The sequence below is a fragment of the Panulirus ornatus genome, chromosome 58, assembly GCF_036320965.1.
Source record: "Panulirus ornatus isolate Po-2019 chromosome 58, ASM3632096v1, whole genome shotgun sequence".
NCBI lineage: Eukaryota > Metazoa > Arthropoda > Malacostraca > Decapoda > Palinuridae > Panulirus > Panulirus ornatus.
Genome location: NC_092281.1, coordinates 10,949,092 through 10,973,229, shown reverse-complemented (window position 1 = coordinate 10,973,229; position 24,138 = coordinate 10,949,092). Strand labels below are relative to the sequence as shown.

Genomic DNA, 24,138 nt, shown 5'->3' with positions numbered 1-24,138 from the left:
ACAGTAGCTCTAGGAGACCCTAAGCACCTTTGCAGTAGCCCTAGAAGACCTCAGCAAACGCACAGTAGCTCTAAGAGACCCCCAGCACTTGTACAGTAGCCCGAGGAGGCCCCAAACACCCTACAGTAGCTCTATAGGATACCCAGCATACGTACAGTTGCCCTAGGAAACCCCAGCACCTGTATAGTAGCCCTAGGAGATCTCAGGACCAATACAGTGGTCCTATGAGACCTCAGGACCAATACAGTGGCCCTAGGAGCCCTCAGCATCTGCACAGTAGCCCAAAATGACCCAAGCACCAGTGCAGTAGCCTTAGAAGACCCTAGCACCTGCACAGTAGCCCTAAGAGATCCCAGCACCTGTACAGTAGCCCTAGGAGACCGTACCAGCTGTACAGTAGCCCTAAGAGACCCCAGCATCAGTACAGTAGCCTTAAAAGACCAAAGCAAATGTACAATAGTCCTACCGGAACTAGTGCAATAGTCCTAGGAAACCCCAGCACCTGTACAGTAGTCCTGGGAGTAGCCTGTGCAGTAACCCTAGGAGAACCCAGTACCTGTAGAGTAGCCCTAGGAAACGACTCCCCCTCCCCCCACCTCAGCGCTACAATAGTCCAAGACACCCCAGTACCTACCTCCATAGGTGACCCAAACCCTCCACAGTAGCGCCAACACACTTCAGTACCTCTACGACCGCCTTAGGAGGACCCAGCACCTGTACATTAGCTCTAGATAGCATCAGCACTTGTACAGATCTCTCAAGAGACCCCCCAGCACCTGTACAGTAGCCCGAGGACACCCCCAGCACCTGTACAGTAGCCCGAGGACACCCCCAGCACCTGTACAGTAGCCCGAGGACACCCCCAGCACCTGTACAGTAGCCCGAGGACACCCCCAGCACCTGTGCAGTAGCCCGAGGACACCCCCAGCACCTGTACAGTAGCCCGAGGACACCCCCAGCACCTGTACAGTAGCCCGAGGACACCCCCAGCGCCTGTAAAGTAACCCCAGTAGGCTACAGTACCTGTGCAGTACCCCCCAGGAGGTCTCCAGCAACTATCTCTACAGTAGCCCCAGCAGACCACAGCACCTGTCCAGTAGCCCAAGGAGATCCAGGAACCTGTACAGTAAACCCGAGATCCTAGCACCTATGAAGCAGTCCCAGGAGAACCCAGCACCTGCACAGTAGTCCTAGGAGACCCAACAGTACCTATGCAGCAGCCTCAGGAGACTCCAGCATCTGTACAGTAGTCTCTAGAGACCTATCACCTGAACAATAGTCCTAGGAGAGGACCTGTAGAGTAATCCTAGGAGGCCCGAATACCTGTACAGTAACCCTCGAATGCTCCAGTGCCTGTACAGTAGTCCTAGGAGCCCTCAATACCTGTACAATAGCCTCAGAAAGCTCCAGCTCCTGTACAGTAGTCCCAGGAGCCCTCAAAACCTGTACAGTAGTCTCAGGACAGCTAATATCTCTACAGTGGCCCTAGCGCCCCTAAAATTGTTCCCGGAGATCCCGAACCAGTACAGTATCCCTAGCACCACTAGAGTAGCCCTAGAAGACCCCATCACCTATGTGGTAGCACCGGTGTAAGCCAGCATCTGTGCAGTGGTCCTAGCAGACCCTAGCAATTGTACAGGAAACTCCATCATCTGTACAGTGGTCCCAGAAGACCCCCAGCTCCTGTACAATATTCGCAACAGACCACAGCAGCTGTACAGTAGTCGTAGGAGACTCCAGTAACTGCACAATCGTCAAAGGAGACCCCCATCAGCTGTACAGTAGCCCTAGGAGACCTCAGCACCTGTACAGTAGTCCCATGGGATCCGGCATCTCAACAGTAGTCCCAGTATTTGTACAGTAGCCCCAGCGACTAAAACTTTGCCCCAGCAGACCCCCCAGCACCTTGTTCACTAGTTCCTGGAAACCCCACCACCTACACAGTACCTCCAGCAAAACCCACTACCTGTGCAGTAGTCCTAGCATAACCCAGCACCTGTACAGGAATCCCAGGAGACTCCAGTGCCTTAGAAGCAGTCCCAGGAGACCCCAGCACCTAGCAGCAGTCCCAAGAGACCCAAGAACCTATTCAGTAGCCCAAGGAGACATTAGTATCGGTCCCATGAAACCCCAGCACCTATTCGGTAGTCCTAGAAACCCTAGCAACTGAGGAGTAATCCCGGCACCTGAACCGTAATTCCACGAGACCCCAGCACCTGTTAGTAGTCCCGCGAGACCCCAGCACCTGCTAGTAGTCCCACGAGACGCCAGCACCTGTTCGTAGTCCCGCGAGACCTAAGCAACTGTTAGTAGTCCCACGAGACCCCAGCACCTGTTAGTAGTCCCGCGAGACCCCAGCACCTGCTAGTAGTCCCACGAGACGCCAGCACCTGTTAGTAGTCCCGAGAGACCCAAGCACCTGTTAGTAGTCCCACGAGACCCCAGCACCTGTTCAGTAGCCCCACACATGTTCAATAGTCCCAAAATACCCTAGCATCTGTTCAGTAGTCTCACGAGAAGCCAACACTTATTCGGTAGTCCCATGAGACCCCAGCACTTGTGCAATAATCCCAGGAGATCCACAGCACCTGTTCAGTAGTCCTAGGGAACACCAGCACCTGCACAGTAGCCCCAGCAGACCCAAACACCTGTACAGTTGTCCTAGGAGACCCCAAGCTCCTATACAGTAGCCCTAGGAGACTCCAGGACATTACAGTAGCCCCGCGAGACCACAGAATACGTACAGTAGCCCCAGGAGACCTTAGTACCTGCACAGTAGCCCCAGGAGACCTCAGAACCTATACGGTAGGCCAAGGAGACCCCAGGACCTGTACAGAAGTTCAACGAGACCCCGGGACCCGTACAATAGCCCCAGGAGACCCCAGCAGCTGTACAGTAGGTCCAGAAGACCTCAGGGCCTATACAGTAGCCGCAGGAGACCCACAGACATGTGCAGTATCCCCAGGACCTGGAGAGGAGCCCAGGATCTGTAGAGCAGCCCCAGGAGACACCGGAACCTGTAGAGTAGCCCTAGGACCTATACAGAAGACCCAGGAGCCCCCAGGACCTGCACATTAGCCCCAAGACCTGTATAGTAGCCCCTGTAGACCCCTGGTCCAGTACAGTAATTCCAGGAGACCCCCATAAAATATACAGTAGCCCTAGGAGACCCCAGGTCTAGTACAGTAATCCCGGGAGACCCCATGAACTATATAGTAGCCCTAGGAGACCCCAGGTCCAGTATAGTAGCCCCAGGAGACCTTTGGTCTACTACAGTAGCCCCAGGCCCAGTGTAGTAGCCCGAGGAGACCCCAGGTCCAGTATAGTAGCCCCAGACCTCTGGTCTACTACAGTAGCCCCAGGCCCAGTATAGTAGCCCGAGGAGACCCCAGGTCCAGTATAGTAGCCCCAGGAGACCTCTGGTCTACTACAGTAGCCCCAGGCCCAGTATAGTAGCCCGAGGAGACCCCAGGTCCAGTATAGTAGCCCCAGGAGACTTCTGGTCTACTACAGTAGCCCCAGGTCCAGTATAGTAGCCCAAGGAGACCCCAGGTCCAGTATAGTAGCCCAAGGAGACCCCAGGTCCAGTATAGTAGCCCGAGGGGACCCCAGGTCCAGTATAGTAGCCCGAGGAGACCCCAGGTCCAGTATAGTAGCCCGAGGGGACCCCAGGTCCAGTATAGTAGCCCCAGGAGACCCAGGTCCAGTATAATAGGCCAAGGACCTGTACAGGAGACCCCTGATGTAGAAGCGTGACGGGAGTCACGAAGAAACCCATCACCTATGGTGGCCGTCATCTCCCGTCACATCTCACCGTCACCAGAGGGTAAGTCACGGCCGGTCTGGGGTTCTGGCGGCGCCGGGGAGAGTCCGGACGTCCGCGGGAGGGAGAGAAGAGGACAAAGCAAAAGTTACTCATTCCTTAATAATATACAGGAATGAGTGATCGGCTCTTGGGGGGAGAGTGGGGAGGGAAGGAGTCGTGATGGTGGTGGAGGTGCATGCTCCCCTCCTCTCAACGCAGAGAAACAAAAGATGGCTTGGAAAGGAGGCCAGTAGGGTACACCAAGCTTGGTCACACGGTACGGCAGGTATAGGATGCTGAGCGACGGTACAATGGCGGTAATGAGGAGGAGGATGAGGGGTGGTGGTGGTGGGTTGAGCGGAGGTTGCAGCTGCAGGAGCATCATGGAGCTGGGTGGCTGGGTGGCTGGCCGCCTTCCCTGCCCAGCCTCCAACACCGTATTGATCCACTCGCGCCCCAGATAAACACACGCCCGCCCGCGCCCACCCGCCCGTATTACAGCCCTAGACTCACGTCCTCTAGTCTACACTCTACAGGGAACACCAACACGTAGGTTTACACTGGTACACTCAGGTTGAGAGGCGAGGCCGGGGCCGCTCAGCATCTGGGATGATGCGGGCCGAGTCAGGTCGGCCTCCTGGGTAGTGCTTGGAGGTGCGCATCATCCAGAGGGACTGGTCTCGACGCCCCTTCGGCTTTAGTCACCTCCATCGAGGGATACTCAACACAGCTGAGCCAACGGCACGTACCTGGGCACCGTGGGGGGACACAGTGGGCGACAAGGTAGCCATAACGGGGAAATTGGCGGCCCGGGATATATGGCACTGTTCCGCGGCCGCTCTCCGCCAGAGACTGGGGCCTCGGCCGCTAGGTGGCTACGGCTCTCTCTCTCCCGGCCCGGCGCACATCCCAGCCATCCCGAGCCCCGGCCCCGCCACTACCTTCACTGCCCCGCCACTACCGTGACCCACCACTACCATCTCTGCCCTACTACTACCATCACTGCCCCGCCACTAATTTCATTGCCTAACCACTACCTTCACGGCCCCTTCTCTGCCTCGCTACTACTTTCCGTGTCCCGCCACTCTCTTCTTTACCTCACTATACCGTTCCCTGCACCGCCACTACCTTCCATCCCCGCCACTACCTTGTCTACTCCTCTACTAACAATTCTAATCCGCCATTACCTTCCCTGCCCCACCACAGTCTTTCCTGGCCCTCTACTACCTTTTCTCAACCTTGCCTGCCCCGTCACTACCTTTCTTGCCCCGCCAGTACCCTCCCTTTCCCATCATTACATTTCTTGCCCCGCCACTATCCTTCCTGCCTCGTCACTACACTCCCTGCTCTGTCACTACCTTCCATGCCCCGCCACTACCCTCCTTGCCCCACCACAACCGTCCTTGCCCCGTCACGACCTTCACTACTTTGCCCCTGCCATACCTTGACTTGCCACTACCCTGACATATCATTTACCCCGCCACTACTTTTACTGTCACCTTGATTCACAAGTACCTTTCCCCGCCACTATTTTGATTCTTTCCTCTTTCCACACTGGGCCAACGAGAAATCATACAACACCTCACGCAGATCATTCAATAAATAATGTTGAGAGTCTGTGCGTGTGTGTGTGTGTACCTTTTTCACGGTCGAAGCGTAGCACATACCAGCGCGAGACTTCGGGAGCTGGTACTTCTGAATCTGGGTCAGGTTTAAGGCCTAACGTACGCTGCCCTTGAAGGCCATTTTGAGGCCACTATCTGGCCGTTCCTAGCTTAAACATTACACTCAGTTCACTGCTCATCCAAATCAGACGATCTAGCGGCCACAAATTATAATATAGGTACCTCGGGGTCAAAGGCGGGATCCAAGGGTATCAGAGTCCGACCTTAAAGGCCAACAAAGGCCACCCTACAAGGTTCCGACTTACCACAGCTTCATATAGCACCTAAAGGCTCTAGATTTTGAGTGAAGGGTACAACAGAATCTGGACCAGGTTTTAGGCTACTATACGCTAGCCTTGAAGACCGATGTTGGGCAGACTAAAGACGCTTTACAGTAACCCGTTGTGTAAAATGTGGGTAGGTGATTCCGCAGAGTTTCTTCTCATTACCAAACGTATTTTGGGAAGACCGGAAATATCCACTTCCAGCGATACTCATGGCTTACAGGCAGTGTTACTGGGGGTAACTTCTAGGCTCTTATATATCTGATCTTGTTCCAATATTCAAGTATTTTCTGCACATACCACTAAAATCCCCTTGGTCTTGCGTGAGTCCTAGGTCCTTTATGATGGCGCTAGTTTCAAACCTGCCTCTAAGGTAACACATTGCCTTCAGAAACAGGTCTTCTTGCTCAGTTTTTCCCCTCCTTCCCTTGAGTGGAAATGCATATCTCACTTACATCTGGCAACTGATTCATTTAAGCATTCTCTTATTTGCGTTGGATATTCTATCACAATCAGTTTGACTAAGACACAGGCCAGTGACATTTAACCTGTCCTCCAGACTTATGATAAGCATTGGTCTAAAATATTCCAAAGAACCAGAAACTGTTGAGACACTCTTACCCTTGGCAAATTCCTGCAATATCTCTTGCTAAATGAAGCATAAAATTACTTGATCTCTTTCTTAAGTAAGTGGCAGTTGCCATCATCCAGCCAATTTGACCTAGGACAGGATGAAAAAAGGTGACCAGGTATCAAAGCAGCATAACCTTCTTCAAAAGTAGGTCCGCATGCAAGTTGTTGCAGAACAGGGCTCTTTTCAACAAGTTATTCTGTACGTCCAGTAGGCAAGTTTAAACACATTTAGAGGCCCATATCGCATGTTTAAATCTTGAGGCCTAACAGGCCCTTACAACCAATCCAATGCCAGCTTATAAGTTTTCTTGAAAAAGGAATGTCCTTCCTCTAGGGAAATCTTATAGTTTAATTCGCTTCCTCAGGAAACCGGCTTCCTGAAAGCACAATCATTCTTGTGTAATCATTAACACAATGCCTGAAGTAGTTAATCCAGTTCTACTGTTAGAAATGGAATCACTGTGGTGTCTGTCTGCTATGGTGAGGAATGTCTTCAGTTGGTTTGCAACCGAGGAGAAAAGACAAACTGGCCTCATTCAAGGGATCCCTTTGGGTCACTTTCACCAAGGAAAGTGACTCAGATGAGAACGTTTGTGGAACTGTAGTGTTAGTGAAGTTTACCAAAAACGTTACATTATACTTCAGAAGCCCATATTTTCATTTACAACTCAGAATTTGTCACCTCACCAGCAAACACACCACTTTCAATGAAACTGGCTACATTCTGTCACTAGCATGAAGTCTGCCTATCTAGATAAAGTCTCAAGGAATAAACACTTTTTAAACTTCTATCAAGGTTCCAACCTGAGGATTCCTCTCCAAGTTTCAGGGTCTTGTGGGCAGTTTCGAAGATCAAGCAAGTCTGGATAATTCACAATCCGGTTACATTCAAGATCTACGATATAAAAGGATTTTACAAGAGGATCTCACCTTGAGAGTCATACTAATGTTCAGAAAGACCAAGATTCAAGATACTTGAGGAAATATAAGCTAAAGAGAGTTTCAGTCTGAAAATAATAGGACACTGGGCAACTGGAAGGATTAAAGTTGTCTTCAATTTTGGAGGGATAGACTATACCAATGCATGCTTCCAAGCTGATGGAAAACCTTCGGTTCACAAACATAGTTAAAAAGACAAGAAAGCACAAATGCAAGTTCAGAAATGTACTCTTTCAAAACAAAATTAGATGCCATTTGCGTCCAGAGAGGAGTGCTCTTTCGACTGTAAAAGAAAATGATTATAGAAAGGGACATAGAAGTACAAGATGTGTTATGGGGTGTGGTAGTGTTAGAATCAAGTGGAGCTAAAGGAGAACAGAGAACCAATAAGAGTTTTTATCAGGAAAGGCAACTATATAATCATATGAATGGAAGAACAAAGGATAGGTAGCACAAAAGTTATTTGATGCTTTTATCTAAAAGCCAGATAGCCGTATCAGCAGAAGAAAGGTCATCACACATTCTCTGGATTAAAGTGAGAAGGCATTCATGGGTGATGATTAGCAATCAAGATAATCTAGCCCTCACATCTAGACTCTAGCACATAATGGACCCTTGAAAGTATTTCATCGAGGTGTCTCATCTAAAACATTATCAAGGAACAAGCTGAATTTGAGAATGGCCAACTTACTGTCATTCAGATGCATTCCTTGGCAGTCCCAGTAACAGCAGCAATTATTACGCATCAATCATACCTCCTGTGTACGACTGTCCGGCAGTTAATCATGTAACTGCTTTTTCCCAGGGTAATGTGGCAGACCAATATGCATCCTCCTCCTACAGGGAGTCAATTATATACGTAAAAAAAAAAAAAAAAAAAAAAAAAAAAAATCAAACCATAGTACCTTTCCTGCTCTTTGTAAGGTAGCATTTGGAACAAACTGAGCCTTCAAGATTTTGGGAAAAATATAATTCTTTTAGAATTTGATGCCAAAATAGCACTAAAAAATACCTACATGTAAGATGAACAAACTGAGCCTTCGAGATTTTGGGAAAAATATATTTCTTTTAGAATTTGATGCCAAAATAGCACTAAAAAATACCTACAGGTAAGATGAAAGGTATCACATAATACACTGATCTATGGTAATGGTGAAATTGCAGGAATCCACTAAGGTGTGTTGTGACGATGGTGTGGAGATGAAGTAAAATCTTTGGGTGAGGTGACAAACATCATCATCTATTATAAAATACGTTTTATTGCTTAAATTACCATAATTTACAAAATCTTTGATGAGAGAAAGTGCACTGTCAAAATACAGGACAACAATAACACTCAGTCAAAAGGAAAAATTTACATTTTCTCAATAATCTTATTTACATACTAGTTATACATTTGATATGAGATTTAATCAACTTTGAAAATATATTGCATAATAACTTATCAAGGAAACACTTGTACATACATCTGACACAGCTCCAGCATCACTGTCTACACACAAACCCTCAACATTCTGCATCTGGCATTTTCTGACTGGCGCAAACTTTCTTCATGGCATTTTCCAAGAGTCTAGTCTTGAAACTTTTGAACTAGTCTTTACTTACAATAACCTGGGAAAATAATAAATATTTCATTAAACTAGTCATCCATAACCAATGAATGCACAGCTCTTATGTGTTTCTGTAAGATGCAGAGAAAAAAAGAATGTTTTTCTGGTTGAAAATGGAACATGAGCTGCTATTGATGAGCTGAACTCACGTTTTATACAAATGTTACATCATGAATCTCTGCCTTTTTACCCACATGTACTTCACAATAGCCCACCATGTTCAATACTTTATAACCTTCAAGGGCACTTTTATTGAAACTAACTTCTTCCTGTTTGTAATTACAGAAAAGGCATCTTGTATTGACTTTCAATTTTGCTAAAAGATCCTCTGTAAAGTTTAAACTTGTATCCATGAAGATGAAAAATAATTCAACTTCATTTCAACAAGTCTCATTACTGCTGCTGGGCCTGACTCTGAGTGATATAGACGGGTTGACCTCCACTCTGTAAAGATAATATTACATTGTACAAATACTACATAGCTTGAAATGCACCACACTAAACATATGAAGTGATTTTAAATTTGACAAGTTTCAACTCCATTAAATTCCATGAAATGGGGAGCAACATGAGAATATTTGCCACAGTTATTAAAAACAAAGTTAATATCAAGAGAAAAAAAGATATAGCATGATGGGCAGAGTAAAGGCAATACCACATGTCTCCAGATCATACACTTACAGAATACATGAAACTATTCTCTAGGAATCATATGAACTGTACCCAGAACAGAATCCATAAAGCTTCAAAATCTCTCCTACGTATACAGTGTTGCATGTTTTTTTTGATGAATGCTCTAAACGCAAACTTGCAATTTCCTCATCATTCCTGATGATCTTCCAACTTCCAATTCATCATTCCTGCTTATCACTTATCTGTTGTTCCTGCTTATCACACTTCCAACTTATCTTTCCTGTTTATCTTACTATTTCCTCTTGATCATTTCTACTGATCTTCCTACTTTTTATTCATCATTCCTGCTTAAAACTACCTATTTATAATTTCTTCTTATCACATTACTTCCAACTGATCATTCCTATTTATCTTACTATTTCTTATTCATCATTCTTACTTATTTTCTATTCATTATTCTTGATCATCATACTTTCCTATTCATCATGTGTGAAAACTTACATCTTCCTGTTCATTATTCCTGCTTAATATTCTACAGCTTGTTTATCATTCCAGCTTATCTTACTTTCTTCCATTTCTAAATTTTATGACTTAAAAATCATTCATGCTCAGCTTACTGACTCCTATTCATTACTTCTGCTTATCTACTACTATACTTCCAGTTTATCATTCTTTCATACTTCCTATGAATCATCTCTACTTATCTTACTACCATTATCCCTTGGGATTAGAGATAAAGAATGCTATCATACCCACATATCTTCTGCATGTCACAAAAAGAGGCTAAGAGAGGCAGGAGTAGAGGTCTGGAAATCCCCCCTCCATCCTTTACGAAAAATAAAAAAATCAAGCAAACGGATTTCGGGGGGGGAAGGCTCAGTTTCAAGTGCTACCTCACTAAGGCAGAAAAGGTGAACATATATCTTTACTTCATGCTTATCTAAATATTTCCTATTCGTCATTTCTATTACCTTAACATTTCATATTCATCATTTTTGTTCATATTTCATATCTATCATTTCTGATTATCTTAAACCTTATTATTCATTCCTGTTTATCTTACTATTTCTTATTCATCATTCCTGATTACCTTACAACTTCCTCCCTATCATTCCTCATCTTACTACTCCCCATTTATCACTCCTGTTCATCTTCCTAGAGTATAATCTCGATGAGTCAAATCTCAGGGGAACTGCCTTAAAATTCGAGCTATGCAGCGTTTCAAGATAACAGCCAGTACATTAAAAGATTTCATCAAGTAGGTGATGATTCTAAATGCCTCCTAAATAATTTCTGGCAAGCTGCAGATTTTCAGTATCAAAGACACTAGTTTTGTACCTCTTCCATAAGTGAATTGGCATTCCTATTCTTTCAAGTGCTAAAGTTTGACTTAACTGGACTGACTGGTACAGAATTTCAACTTTTCATGGGCATTGTTTATTATGCCATCTGGAAAAGTCAATAACCTAGAAGTACAGAATTTCAAGCACTCCATATTTGACTTATCGAGATTTCACTATTTTCAATCAACTATTCCTTCCTATACTGTAAAATAATATGTAAATGACCTACACTTACAAAGAGTGCATTGCTTGTCTGTTAAACAAGATGAGAAAGTTGAAAGGTCTATGAACATGTTAGGAGGCAACTCAAACTCAAGTATTTTAGCTTGAATCCAGGTCCTTGGACAAACAACACAGTTTTATGCTAAGTAAATGAGGTTGTCTTTTTGTAATCCAATTTCAAACCTACAATTTGTACACCACTGTAATTAAGTAAAGAACTAAGCCTGGTCCAATATGGGTTCCACTATTCTGAGAAAATAGCAATCAATTGGTGTTTATTTCCTATGCCATCTGTTGATGTAAAGCTGAGAGGTTTCAAGGTAGTGTTAACCCTGGTTGTTAACTGGTGCTCACCTGCTGCAACTGAATAATCTGAGGCTGAGTGGTAACCACAGTCTGGGCCTGCTGTGTTACTGCCTGTATTGGTGCTGTTTGAATAATGATAGGCTGCTGAGTAGCACCAGACATTTGCAATTTAATCATCTGCAGCTGCTGTGGTGTCAACTGGATCTGCAAAAGATTTGCAAGGTCAGTAACTTAAACCACACAGAAAGAGAAAGAGGACAATACAGAATCAAAGAAAGCATTTTATCTCTATGGCAATATGGCAGTCAACAGTATACCACTGTGCCTACTGGATTCCAATAAAAAACTTTAACCCTTAAAGGACTATATCCATGCTTGCAAGGGTTTCCTTGTGGGGATTGTAATAGTACTTGCATTGGCTGCCTCTTCCTGCTTTCATTTAAATTGGAAAGTGTGCCTTTTCAGTATACAGAGTTGCTTTATGTTCTAAACAAGAATCATTATCACTAGTAAAGCTCCTAGTTTCAGTTACCCATATAACACAAAGGGATTATATATCTGAACCTATGGGGACCCCATCCACACCTGAATTGGATGCCCTTCCCCAGTCACTTAATTGAATGGTTCTCTTATTTGGTCATCTTAAGCATTAGTTACTCATCTACCATAACAAGGCTGGGCCCAAGCTGCTGGGTTGGTTGTTAGTCAACCAAGCTATTGGAAGCTACGTCCACAAATCTGTAGAGCCTCAACAGGCTGGCTGGTCTGGTACACCTTGTAAATACTTGTCCAGGAATTTCTTTAACATCACTGTACAATTTATGGTGTTACTGATGATAATAGTCAAGGTGATGATAAGCCTGGGGCCCAAAAAGTTTCAGATGTTCTCTGTTTTTGTTCAATTTTCAGCTTCTGATTTCAGAGGTAGCATTTTACAGTCTCCCATGCCTATTGTCCTAAAAGGAACATACTTCCAAGTGTAAGTTGGGGATCATGCTTTCTAGGATTCTTCAGGTGCAGATGATGACATACCCCGTACATCTGTGTTTCATTTGTTCCATGTGATTTCAGTGCCAGTATGTAGGCATATACAAAGGATGGCACACAGTTTATTTCAATTCTTTTTTTATACATTCGCCATTTCCCACATCAGCGAGGTAGTGTTAAGAACAGAGGACTGAGCCTTAGAGGAAATATCCTCACTTGGCCCCCTTCTCTGTTCCTTCTTTTGGAAAATTACGGTGGGTTATTTCCTATGCCATCTGTAGATGTAAAGCTGAGAAGTTTCAAGGTAGTTGTAAGCCTGGTTGTTAACTGGCGCTCACTAACTGCAACTGAATAATCTGAGGCTGAGTGGTAACCACAGTCTGGGCCTGCTGTGTTACTGCCTGTATTGGTGCTGTTTGAATAATGATTGGGTTAATGTTCTCTTCTGCTGAGCATGGCTGGGTTCTATCAGTTCCTTACTATTTTGTAGAGAAAGGCCTGTATTAGTTCTTCCTCTAACTATTTTTCCATGGCTGTTTGACCCTGTCTTAGTGTATAAGGAGGAATGTGTTATGATCAGCATGAGGGATATGTCTCATCATCCCTGATATGAGGTGGTCCTTGCCTGACATCATCTAAAGTTTAACAACAATTTACACAATTCTGGCTGGTAAAATCTGCATTCTTCCTTAGTGATATTTCTCTTCCTAAATCTGATCCTGAAATTTTCAGGAGTGGTCAAATTTACATCCTCCCTGGTATGCTATGCCAATCTCGCCATACAAGCAAATTCACTGTGTACACTTTCTACAGACTACATGCTTACGAATTTCTTGTTCTTTGCTGCATTGCACCTCACACTCTCTGTATCCATGGTCAGGCCTTAAAGCACTTCCTGGCCCCTACCTTCTCCCTCACCCTCTGTTTTTAATGAGAAATTCTGGGTTTTAGAGTATAATATCCACAAAAAATCTTCTTCCAAGCAAAAAAACATGGAAAAAAACTAACTGCTCTTTATATGGCATCAAACAACAAATGAAAATACAAGTAATCCCTTCCACTCACTACCACTGTTCTGGTCTACATTTTTTACTATGTTCCTCCACTTTCAAAAGGAATGTTATTTCACAAACAGCAAACCAACATTCAGGTTCTTGGCTAAATCAGATCCCTACACCTCCAAGGGTCTGGTTAAACTTGAAAAATAAACAGATAATCTGCATTGCATCCACACTCTACATACCCTTGGTATATGCACCACACTTAACTGTTGGTACAGCAACAACTTTTTTCAATGTCCTTCTTTACCTTTCCTTTATATTTTCTTTTAACTGAATAAACTCAAGTTCCTCTTTTCATCATTAGATATGCCTCAGTCCGGCAGCCCCTCCAGAATTGTAATAGCTTAGTCTTCTGACTAGAAGTGAAAAAATCATGCTTAGGCAGGAGCCTGGTTACTCCCTACCCATACATGACGAGGGCCTTAAATACCTCACAGAGTAAAGCTCATTCATACGAGAAATACAGCTGTAACTGATAGAAATTTCAACTAATGGAGTTTACTACTTAGCATATGTATGCTGTTAAATTCTACACCATGTGTTACTTTTTCTTTCTATATCTTCTTGCCTTTTCCAATTTAGTGAACTAGCATCCAAAACTACTGAAAGAGATTTGATGAAAAATCCTTGCTTAACCCTTCTCCTGTTCCTTCTTTTAAAACATACCACGGCAAGGAAAAACTTCCTACATCCTCATTCCTGCCCCTATTATTTATCTTCTAAGACAAGCAGTAGATACATAGGTAGTAATGGGGGTAATGTACAATGTGCAAAAAGCTTAAATTAATACAAAATGCCAATTGTTTCAAAATTATAAGACCTAACCTGCAAAGCTACACAATGTTATGATACATTTTACTATGATTAGAATAAGAATATAAAAGTCTAAACACAATCAGTGCTTTTGTAGACACATGCCCCCTACGCCCTGAAAAAGTGTACAAGAACACATATTCTTTTACAAATAAACATCTTATTTCAGCAGAAATGTTTCAGGATAACATGAACAATGGCCTCACAAAACCAGTCTGTAACTGTATTTTCCTCACACCAAAGTGAAAATAAAACTTCTATTAAACTCTACTGCATCTAATTCCCTTGTTTAATTCACATTTACCTTAAACTTTCTTCTTTGATACATTCTCACAAACTCTGTCACCAAACACTGGATTCTGCCAGCACAGCTACATCATCCACAAACAGTAAATGATTTAACTCTGAGCAAGCTCCAAACCGAGCAAACCATGATGATTCTTGGTGTGAGAAATAAATCCTATAAGAAATGGATGGATGTCTTAAACTTACGCAGCTCAGAAAAGAGAAGCTTAAGATGAGATTTACTACATGTATTTAGATATTAATGACTGATAACAATCTATAAAGCTACCAAACTCTCTCAGGGTAACAGGCCAAATGACTTTTCCAAATATTGAGATTCTGAGTTGCGAGGGCTTGTTCATGTACTTGATGCTAGCACTCTATCATTACTTACAGGTATCTGCTGAATCTGTCCATCTGGTCCAATTATTTGCTGAATAATCTGAATACCACCCGTCTGCTGTGTCGCTTGTTGAGCTTGAGGCTGACTTTGTTGTGGCTGAGTTTGTGGTTGCAGTTGAATGATCTGTGGTGCTTGCTGAGCCTGTGCTGTTGTTACTGCAGTGGTCCCAGTTGTCTGTAAACACATTTATATTCAAACATGCTGATAATTATGTATTGTCTTATCACAAGACTTAAGACCTTTGACAAAACTACCTTATAAGGCATTCATCCAAATTTCAAAGATTAACAAAACATGTAACACAATCACTGCAAATAAATGCATAGCTCTCTAAATTTCTTCATATTCCTCCATTATCACAGTGACTTACAAAACTACCATATGGCACAACTGCCCAGCATGTCTTTATTACATGCAGAAAAAACTGGTAAAATAATGTTCTAAATGTCATGGCGTATTAGCATTGTTATACATGATTCAAAAATATACTATACCTTATATAAAGTGTGCGAAATAATGAAACAATCTAAGAACCTCCATTGGATTATGAATATTTTCTTAATAAACATGTACATATTTTTTTCCATACATGCTTGCCATTTTTCATGTGAGCGAGGTAGCATCAAGAATAGAAGATAGACCCTTAGAGGGAAAATTCCTTACTTGGGTCCTTCTCTGTTCCTTCTTTTGGAAAGTAATACAGAAAGGGAGAATTTATAGCCACCTGCTCCAATCCCTCTTAGTCATCTTCCACAACACACAGGAAATACATAGCTGCATTCTTTCTTCCCTATCCCTGGGGATAACATACACACACATTTTTTATTATAATCATACTTGATTGCTGTCTTCCGCATCAGCGAGGTAGCACCAGGAATCAGACGAAGAATGACCCATCCACTCATATGCACACATATATACGTACACGCTCATGCACATACATATACATATCAACGTATACATATACAACCATGTACATATTCATACTTGCTTGCCTTCATCCATTCTTAGCACCAACCCTCCCCACAGAAAACAGCATTGCCACCCCTTGCATCAGTGAGGTAGCGCCAAGAAAAGAGACAAGAAAATAAAAAATAAAAGGCCACATTCGTTATTAGTTTCAGCAGAGTTGAGGAACAAGTTAACTGGGCTGTAAGTTTGAATGAAGAAAAATTGGAGGAAAAGAAGTGTTTCAGATATCTGGGAGTGGCCTTAGCAGCGAATGGAACCACAGAAGTGTCACAGGGTGGGGGAGGGGGTGAAGGTTCTGAGAGTGATGAAGAATATGTGGAAAGAGAGAACATTACCCCGGAGAGCAAAAATGGGTATGTTAGAAGGAATAGTAGTTCCAATAACATTATATGGTTGCGAGGCATGGGCTATAGATAGGGTTGTACAGAGGAGGGTTGATGTGTTGGAAATGAAATGAATGAGGACAATATATGGTGTGAGGTGGTTTGATTAAGTAATGAAAGGGTAAGAGAAGTGTGTGGAAATAAAAAGAGTGTGGTTGAGAGACCAGAGGAGGGTGTGTAGAAATGGGTTGGAAATATGGAGAGAATAAGTGAGGAAAGGGTGACAAAAGATATATATATGTCAGAGATGGAAGGAACAAGAAGAAGCGGGAGACCAATTTGGAGGTGGACGGGTAGTGTGAAAAATATCTTGAGCAATTGGGGCCTGAACATACAAGAGGGTAAGAGGCATGCAAGGAATAGAGTGAACTGGAATGATGTGGAATACTGGGGTAGACGTACTGTCAATGGACAGAACCAAGGCACGTGAAATGCCTGGGGTAAACCTTGGAAAGGTCTGTGGGGCCTATATGTGGATAGGAAGCTGTGGTTTTGGTGCATTACACATAACAGCTAGATTGAACGTGAACTAATGAGACTTTTTTATCTATTTTCCTGGCACTACCTCGCTGAAGCAGGGGGTAGTGATGCTGTTTCCTGTGGGACAGGGTAGTGCCTAGAATGGATGAAGGCAAGTAAGTATGAATATGTTGTGCAGGTGTATATATGTATATGTGTATATGTTGATATGTTTAAGTGTGTATGGGTATTTATGTATATAGATGTGTCTATGAGTGGATGGGCCATTCTTCGTCTGTTCCCTGGCACTACTTCGCTGATGCAGGAAATGGTGATCAAGTACAATAAATCAAAGTAATGTATATGCACGTGTATGGGCGTGTCTGTATATATGTGTGTATATGAGTAGATGGGTCTTTCTTCGTCTGTTTCCTGGCACTATCCCACTGACGCAGGAAATGGTGATCAAGTATAATATTAAAAAATAATGTGTTTGTGTGTGTGTGTGTGTGTGTGTGTAAGGTTTTGGTGTGTCACACATGACAGCCAGAAAATGTATGGGAGAGGATGCAGCCTTTATCTATTTATGGCGCTACCTTACTAATGCGAGAAATGGCAATCAAGTACAAAAGAAAATATTTTTGCATAAGCCAACCATATCTCAAGGGCAGATGAACATCTGGGTTGACTGTGACTATGGAAAAATAAAGATCAAAATCTATTGACCTGACTCCAGTCAGCCCCTGAATGCATCTCAGTCAGCAACGCTAACTGCTAAACCATACAGTTCCATTATCATCACATCATCGTGTATACAGAAGAGGTATCAAAGCAATATATAATTTTTCTAATTACCTGTACTGTTGAAGCTTGTCCTCCTGTCTGTACAATTTGAATGGTTTGGGGCTGGACAGTGGTTGGCTGAACATTGGTCTGGGAGCTATTATTGCTGCTGTTGGCTGTGGACTGCTGAAGTACTGCCTGGTAATGCTGTGCTATCTGGAAATAGTGCTATGTACAAACCTGGTTAGTCTTGATTGTTACATTAAAAACTTTTCCTTTTAAGAAATTTTCCCAGTGAACTTCAGGTAGAGTCAATAACTGCCCTTACTTCATCAACTTCAGGTATGTATTGAAAAGACAGAAAGGAAAAGTGCTCTGAAAACCCAAAATTATGTACAGTATCTTTCACTGATTGTACAGACACTCAGATACAAAACCCTAACACATTATAAATCTGGCTTCTGGAAACAGGTAATTATTTAACCCTTGAGGTGTGGCATAAAGTATACCGGGGTTGACATGCTGTCAATGGACTGAACCAGGGCATATGAAGCATCTGGGGTAAACCATGGAAAGTTTTGTGGGGCCTGGATGAGGAAAGGGAGCTGTGGTTTTGATGCATTACACATGATAGCTGGAGACTGAGTGTGAATGAATGTGGCCTTTGTCTTTTCCTAGCACTACCTCGTGTGCACGTGTGGGAAGGAAGGTGTCATTTCATGTGTGGTGGGAATGGATGTAGGCAGCACGTATGAATATGTACATGTGTATATATGTATATGTCTGTGTATTATATGTTATGTATATGTTGAAATGTATAGGTATGTATATGTGTGTGTGTGGGCGTTTATGTATGTACATGTGTATGTGGGTGGGTTGGGCCATTCTTTCACCTGTTTCCTTGTGCTACCTTGCTAACGCGGGAGACAGCGTCAAAGTATAATAAATAGATATGAATACATATATTTATCTATCCCTGGGGATAGGGGAGAAAGAATACTTCCCACGTATTCCCTGCGTGTCGTAGAAGGCGACTAAAAGGGGAGGGAGCGGGGGGCTGGAAATCCTCCCCTCTCGTTTTTTTTTTTTAATTCTCCAAAAGAGGGAACAGAGAAGGGGGCCAGGAGAGGATATTCCCTCAAAGGTCCAGTCCTCTGTTCTTAGCGCTACCTCGCTAATGCAGGAGATGGCGAATAGTATGAAAGAAGAAAGAAAGATATATCTATTATTTTATTATTTTGCTTTGTCGCTGTGTCCCGCGTTTTCGTGATTCGTGTGAGGTGCTGTGAGGATGGGGAATGGAGAGGGAGCAGAACTTGGACATGGCCAGATAATTTACAGGAAAAGTTGGCATGCAAATCAAGCCAGAACAAGTGCTTACAGACCTGGATATGGGTACTATGAATAAAAAAAAAAATCCAGGCACCCTTGGTCTGATTGCCGATTTAGTTTTATTATGCTCATGAACCACCTCATTATAATGTTTAAATGAGTGCCCACTGTACTCTTTTCGACTGTTTTCTTCAAAACTTCATGAATAGAAAATTACCTGATCAGCAGGAACTCCAGTGCGGTTGGCATCATCCCGGCTCTTGGAGGGCTTTAATTCATCTCTTGGTACAATATCAATAAGGAAGTCAAACTGGTCATACTTGGTTATTGCCATGGCTATATCATTTCTCTGTAGAGGAGAAAAGTGTGTCAAATGAAAGATATAGTTATACACTGCAGAGAAAAATGGACGAGGAGGTACTTAGCTTTATCAATCCTACAGCAAGTCTACCTGGGGTTTCTTAACATATGAGAGAAACAATTATAGTTAATACTAGACAGAGGTGGAAAAGTCCCTAGCTTTACCCAAGGGATATTATCAATATATAACATCAGGACCCCCTTTTGTTCTCAAAATGAAAGCCTATTTCATCTTTGCCTTAAAACCTAGACTTTTCCTTGCCCTAAGAAGCATGCCTTTGTTTAGCCCATCCTTTGATGTAAACCTGTTTAGTGTCTACTTTATTTTTCTCCTACTTTGTCTCTTTCACCCTTTGCCCATGCCATATTGGTCACTAAAAATGACAAAAAAAGGAGAAACAGTGATACTAAACAAAACATTCTGCACTACATGATATGGATAAGTAATAAACAAAATGTTTCTATTAAAATAAGCTCTAGAAATTAAGCATCAAAACAAACAATAAATTAAGCAGCAAGGAAGCAATGGCAGTGACAAATCACAATAACTACAGCTCCACAACACTAAGTCTTTATCCCATGCACCAGGAAATCAATTCATTGGACACAATAAGACAATACCTGTTCATTTACAACATACAACTGCTTTATTTCCAAAATCAGAGAAATTCATTAATTGTCAAATAAGACAGTAAAACTTAACACTAAGTACACTAATTGGTATCACTGATTTACAGTAATATTAATTAAGGTTAATGTAAAACAAGCTGCAGTATCTTGTGTTTCACATTTGATTATTTACTATGGCATATATAATACCAACAAAATATAAAACAGGTGAATTACTGAGTATTGCAGTAATGAAGTGACCAACCATACCTTGCTTCCACATAAGGTTAAAATCAACTGGTTCATATCAGGCATAATATAGGTCAAGTAATAAAAATCTGCAGATACCTGTAACGTTCTACGTTTGTTGTCCTCAGTGTGTATCCATGCTCTAAGGGTGAGTTCTGTGATGAATATTTCTGCAGCTTTGCTAAATAAGACTGGAGCTTCTGCACTGATCATTTTCACATCCTCATCCAGTTTCATTATCCTCTTTATTCGTGCTAATGGTAACTCTTGCTGACGGAGATCAGTCTGTCGATAGCATTACACAATCCGTAAACTTCATCTAAAATAATCAAGGGTCAGGGTACTGATTAAGAGTACTTTGATTCTTATGACATAAACATTAATCAAAAGACGTCATTTCCACTGGAAAGAAGGATTTTCAGCCCACTAATCCTGCCCCTATTACTTGCCTTCAATAGCATGTAGAAGATACATAGGTATTTCTTTTTCATCAATCTCTAAGAGTATTGATACATCTAAATATGGCTGCTATACTTAGTGAAGAGCACATCAAACTTATGTTGTAGTTAGAGGAGGGGAGCACAGAAGATAAATCAGTTATTTATTTGCAGCTGACAATGACCATTCTCAATTCATAATCGTTAGGTGAAGCAATAAAATTCTTTTCAACTGATCATTTTGTACTGACTGGAAATTAAAAAAAAAATCTAACTTTCCATAATCAAGGCTGAAGTGTATCATTATGATTTACTTATATGTGCTCGTCTCTTTCCACCTCAATGACACAGCACCACGAACTGACAAATGAACCTTTGAGAAAAAAATCCTTGCCTGGCTTTCTGTTCTTCCTTTTTGAAAGTGACAACACAAAAGAAGATTTACAGCCCCACACTCCCCATCTTAAATGCTCATAAAGCAATCACAACAAAAAATATTCATAAATCAGGCACAAATAAGGAAAACTAATAAAGTCCAGTAAGCTAAAAGATGCAGTACTAGACTGTCTGCTCCTTGCACAATCACTCCAGATCTTGTTAACTCCTTTTACCAACCAACAGTCCCAAGCCCTGATAATTTCATGAAATATTTAGTTTATGTATCAAGTATGAAAATGTGTCTGTATCTGTGACAATTAAGAATGTTGGGATTACAGTGAGACCCTGGAACCTATCACACTCTAATATGCTAAAACTATATCTATATTTAAATATTTTGGTTTCCTTTAGCAGATAAACCCATCCTAAATTCTAAAAAATCCTGATAATAGTTTATCAACAAACATGTACTAATTTCATTTTCTCATATGAACTCTAGGCATCACCTATTTCTCCAACATTAAGAACATCAATTAAGCATGTCAATCAACATCTCATGCTCAAGGTGCAACTTCCACAGTGAAGAAATATCTACTTCTCAATTCCCGTGCTCTCATCCTTCCAAGACGAGTACACATCACTTTACTTCTCAATCTATGGCTCTGCCTAGTAAATGTGACTTGCTTCCTGTAGGTTACAAGGGCTCCATATAAGGAAGTTCAAGGGGAGGAGTATGTAAGTCAACAAACCTGTGTGAGTTGGCGGATTTCATCCGTAACCTTAGGCCAAAAACTGTTGAGAGACTGTTGTGCTTCTGAGGGTCCCTGCTGACCCCCTTCCAGCTGCCCATCCACAGACATCTGCAAATCAGTCATCACATAGCACTAATTGACTTAATGCATATCAATTCAATCCAAATTTGCTTCTAATGAATGATGTTATGAAATGTCCAAAATAACTATGATTCATATTGCCTAGGTTCTAATAAATTTTTTTATAAGAATATGAAAACATACGAATTGTAACAACATCAGAAATCACAATTACCAACATTTACATAAAAATGTGTATACTACAAGTGCCTCCATCACAGCTCTATAAAAATATACTAGTTGTAATAGCTTTTGAAGACCCATTAAGTTACGACAATCAATATTTGCTAGTATGGTTTACATAAGAAAGTTACTTGACTTTAACATCTCACAAGAGGTAAGCGACACATTCAAGTTAGTGCATTCAACAACTTCTGACATAATTATCTTATTGCACAATCAACTTTCCTTCATTTTCAACTTTATACAATGGCCCTTCATGAGTAAACATTAACAGGTATATATTATAAGAGAGACTAATACACCTCCATTTGGAAATGACCTATAAAGAATCCCAAATACAGATGACAGTGATATAACACAGACATGTAATACTGAGGAACAACACTAACCCTTCAGCATATCCAGGTATAAATTTACGTGGGCTGATCAACATCTCAAGGAATACATTTACAATTTGGAGATTCTCACTGCTTTTCAAAATTGAGTGCCAAACTTGGGCAATTTATTAGCTACCTATGTTTCATATTCCATGCTTAACATACCAAATTCTTCTTTGGTAAAGCTATTTTGGGGTCACAGACATTGACATACCATACATCTTCAATATAAAAATAAAAAATTTTTGTTATAATAATGAAAAATCATAAATAAAAAAAACAAGAATCAAGGGATATATGCCTTAACTTAGCCAAGAAGTAATAAAAGCTTTTGGTGGGAGCATAATAATAAGATGGCTGTAAGCGCACATTTCTGGGTTTTGCTATAATACGTACTCAAATAATAGACAATGATCTATTATCATTTGCAATGGATAATTAATACAGCCTCTTACTAAGGCACTATAAGAATATTTTGCTCTACTCTGTGACAAAATACCATATATCCAAGCAAATATTTATATCTCATCTGTAACATCTGCTAGTTCTCCAGCTGGAGACCCTAACATTAGCTACATAACTTGCAAACTCTGTGCATGGCAGGCCAGCCATGGAGCCTTTCATAAAAAAAACGATGATCCTATCATTCTTCATTGATCTCACTTTAATCTATACGCAATATAGTATCGCTGCAAAAGAATACAATATTTCTGCGATTCATGTGGTGCCTCTAAACTTCCTGTTCACCACGATTTCTCTGTAATTATGTTATCAGATGCTAAAACTGCACTGAAAAGAAAAGGCTCCAATTGCAGATAATATAGTGTCCCATTGTATTAACTGTGCACGAAATAAACAATAATGTCCCATTCATACATAACATTATCTATCTAAGCAACATATCGAAGTTTTACTATTGAGCCTTCAAAATTCATAGCCTTTCTCCCGTGCAATATGAGAAATCCACTTGATCCAAACCATCAACCTAATCTACTAGTCATTTCAAAAACTTGCTCCTATGGGTACGATATTATTAGTTATCCATACATGGTGACGCCAGTCCACAGCTGGCTTGGCTAGCCTGGTCACGTTCATGAATCAGCAGTTGCATTCAACAGGTCCTGTAGAACTTTAATGACCTCCATCTCCCCATCTCCATCAAAAAGTAATACAATAAAAAATTAAAAACCACAACCTTCACCCTCCCTGGCACTCCTAAAGGCAACTTTAGGTCAACATGGTATGTGTTTGGGCTGCACAGAGCATCACACCTCAACGTGGGACGCGACACATACCTTCATGTCTCCTCTCTCCCACCACCATTTACAGGCTATGTTACCCACTTTAACAGTTCACCACTAACTTTTCCCTGCGGGCGGTGCAGGTTAGTAACTCCGCTGTGCAGCAGGGTCCTCCGTTTATCAGCAAGCCGAACAAGTCACTGGGAAAGACATCTTCTTGGCCGCCGACCCTTGTACTGGACTCAAATGTTTGGAGCTTGTAAACAAAAGATGGCGGTGTTTTTTTCTTCTTATGATTATATTACTTAAATAAATCAAACTTGATTTACTCTAAAAAATACCTATGAAACATCACTTACTCTCATGACAGTTTATTTTTCAAATATTCTGTTATTTTGGGATGGTATATATTTACTGGGTCTTTTATTTGCGACAGCATTCGCTGGACACGAGGACTTCGCAAGGTTGTAATATGATGGTAGTTGTAGTTATGTTGTTTACAGGTAGAATGATAT

General features: G+C 41.9%; 2 protein-coding genes across 8 annotated transcripts in view; both read right to left on the bottom strand.

Moving 5' to 3' along the window:
- The window catches only part of LOC139766935 (glutamate [NMDA] receptor subunit 1-like), a 90,092-nt gene extending 85,360 nt beyond the window's left edge, over positions 1 to 4,732 (bottom strand). For 2 of the 4 annotated variants that reach the window (XM_071695997.1, XM_071695996.1), the window contains exon 1: positions 4,555 to 4,731. The gene's annotated coding sequence lies outside the window, so the exon portion shown is untranslated. Of the gene's footprint in view, positions 1 to 4,554 lie in introns of all 4 variants that reach the window. The other 2 variants (XM_071695995.1, XM_071695998.1) reach the window with 2 other exon arrangements.
- A 3,834-nt stretch (positions 4,733 to 8,566) lies between these two features.
- LOC139766934 (nuclear transcription factor Y subunit gamma-like) lies at positions 8,567 to 23,892 on the bottom strand. Of its 4 annotated transcripts, none has more exons than XM_071695991.1 (8): positions 23,746 to 23,892; positions 21,700 to 21,810; positions 20,235 to 20,420; positions 19,135 to 19,266; positions 17,658 to 17,813; positions 14,980 to 15,162; positions 11,488 to 11,643; positions 8,567 to 9,379 (listed from the first exon to the last, which is right to left on the bottom strand). In XM_071695991.1, exons 2-8 carry the CDS (start codon positions 21,808 to 21,810, stop codon positions 9,329 to 9,331), a joined length of 975 nt encoding a protein of 324 aa, XP_071552092.1. In that variant the 5' UTR covers positions 23,746 to 23,892; the 3' UTR covers positions 8,567 to 9,328. The 4 variants fall into 4 exon arrangements, with proteins under 4 accessions (XP_071552092.1, XP_071552093.1, XP_071552094.1 ...); XM_071695992.1 differs by having other exon boundaries at positions 17,658 to 17,801; positions 23,746 to 23,879; XM_071695993.1 differs by having other exon boundaries at positions 8,777 to 8,936; positions 23,746 to 23,879.
- Positions 23,893 to 24,138: the final 246 nt, after the last annotated feature.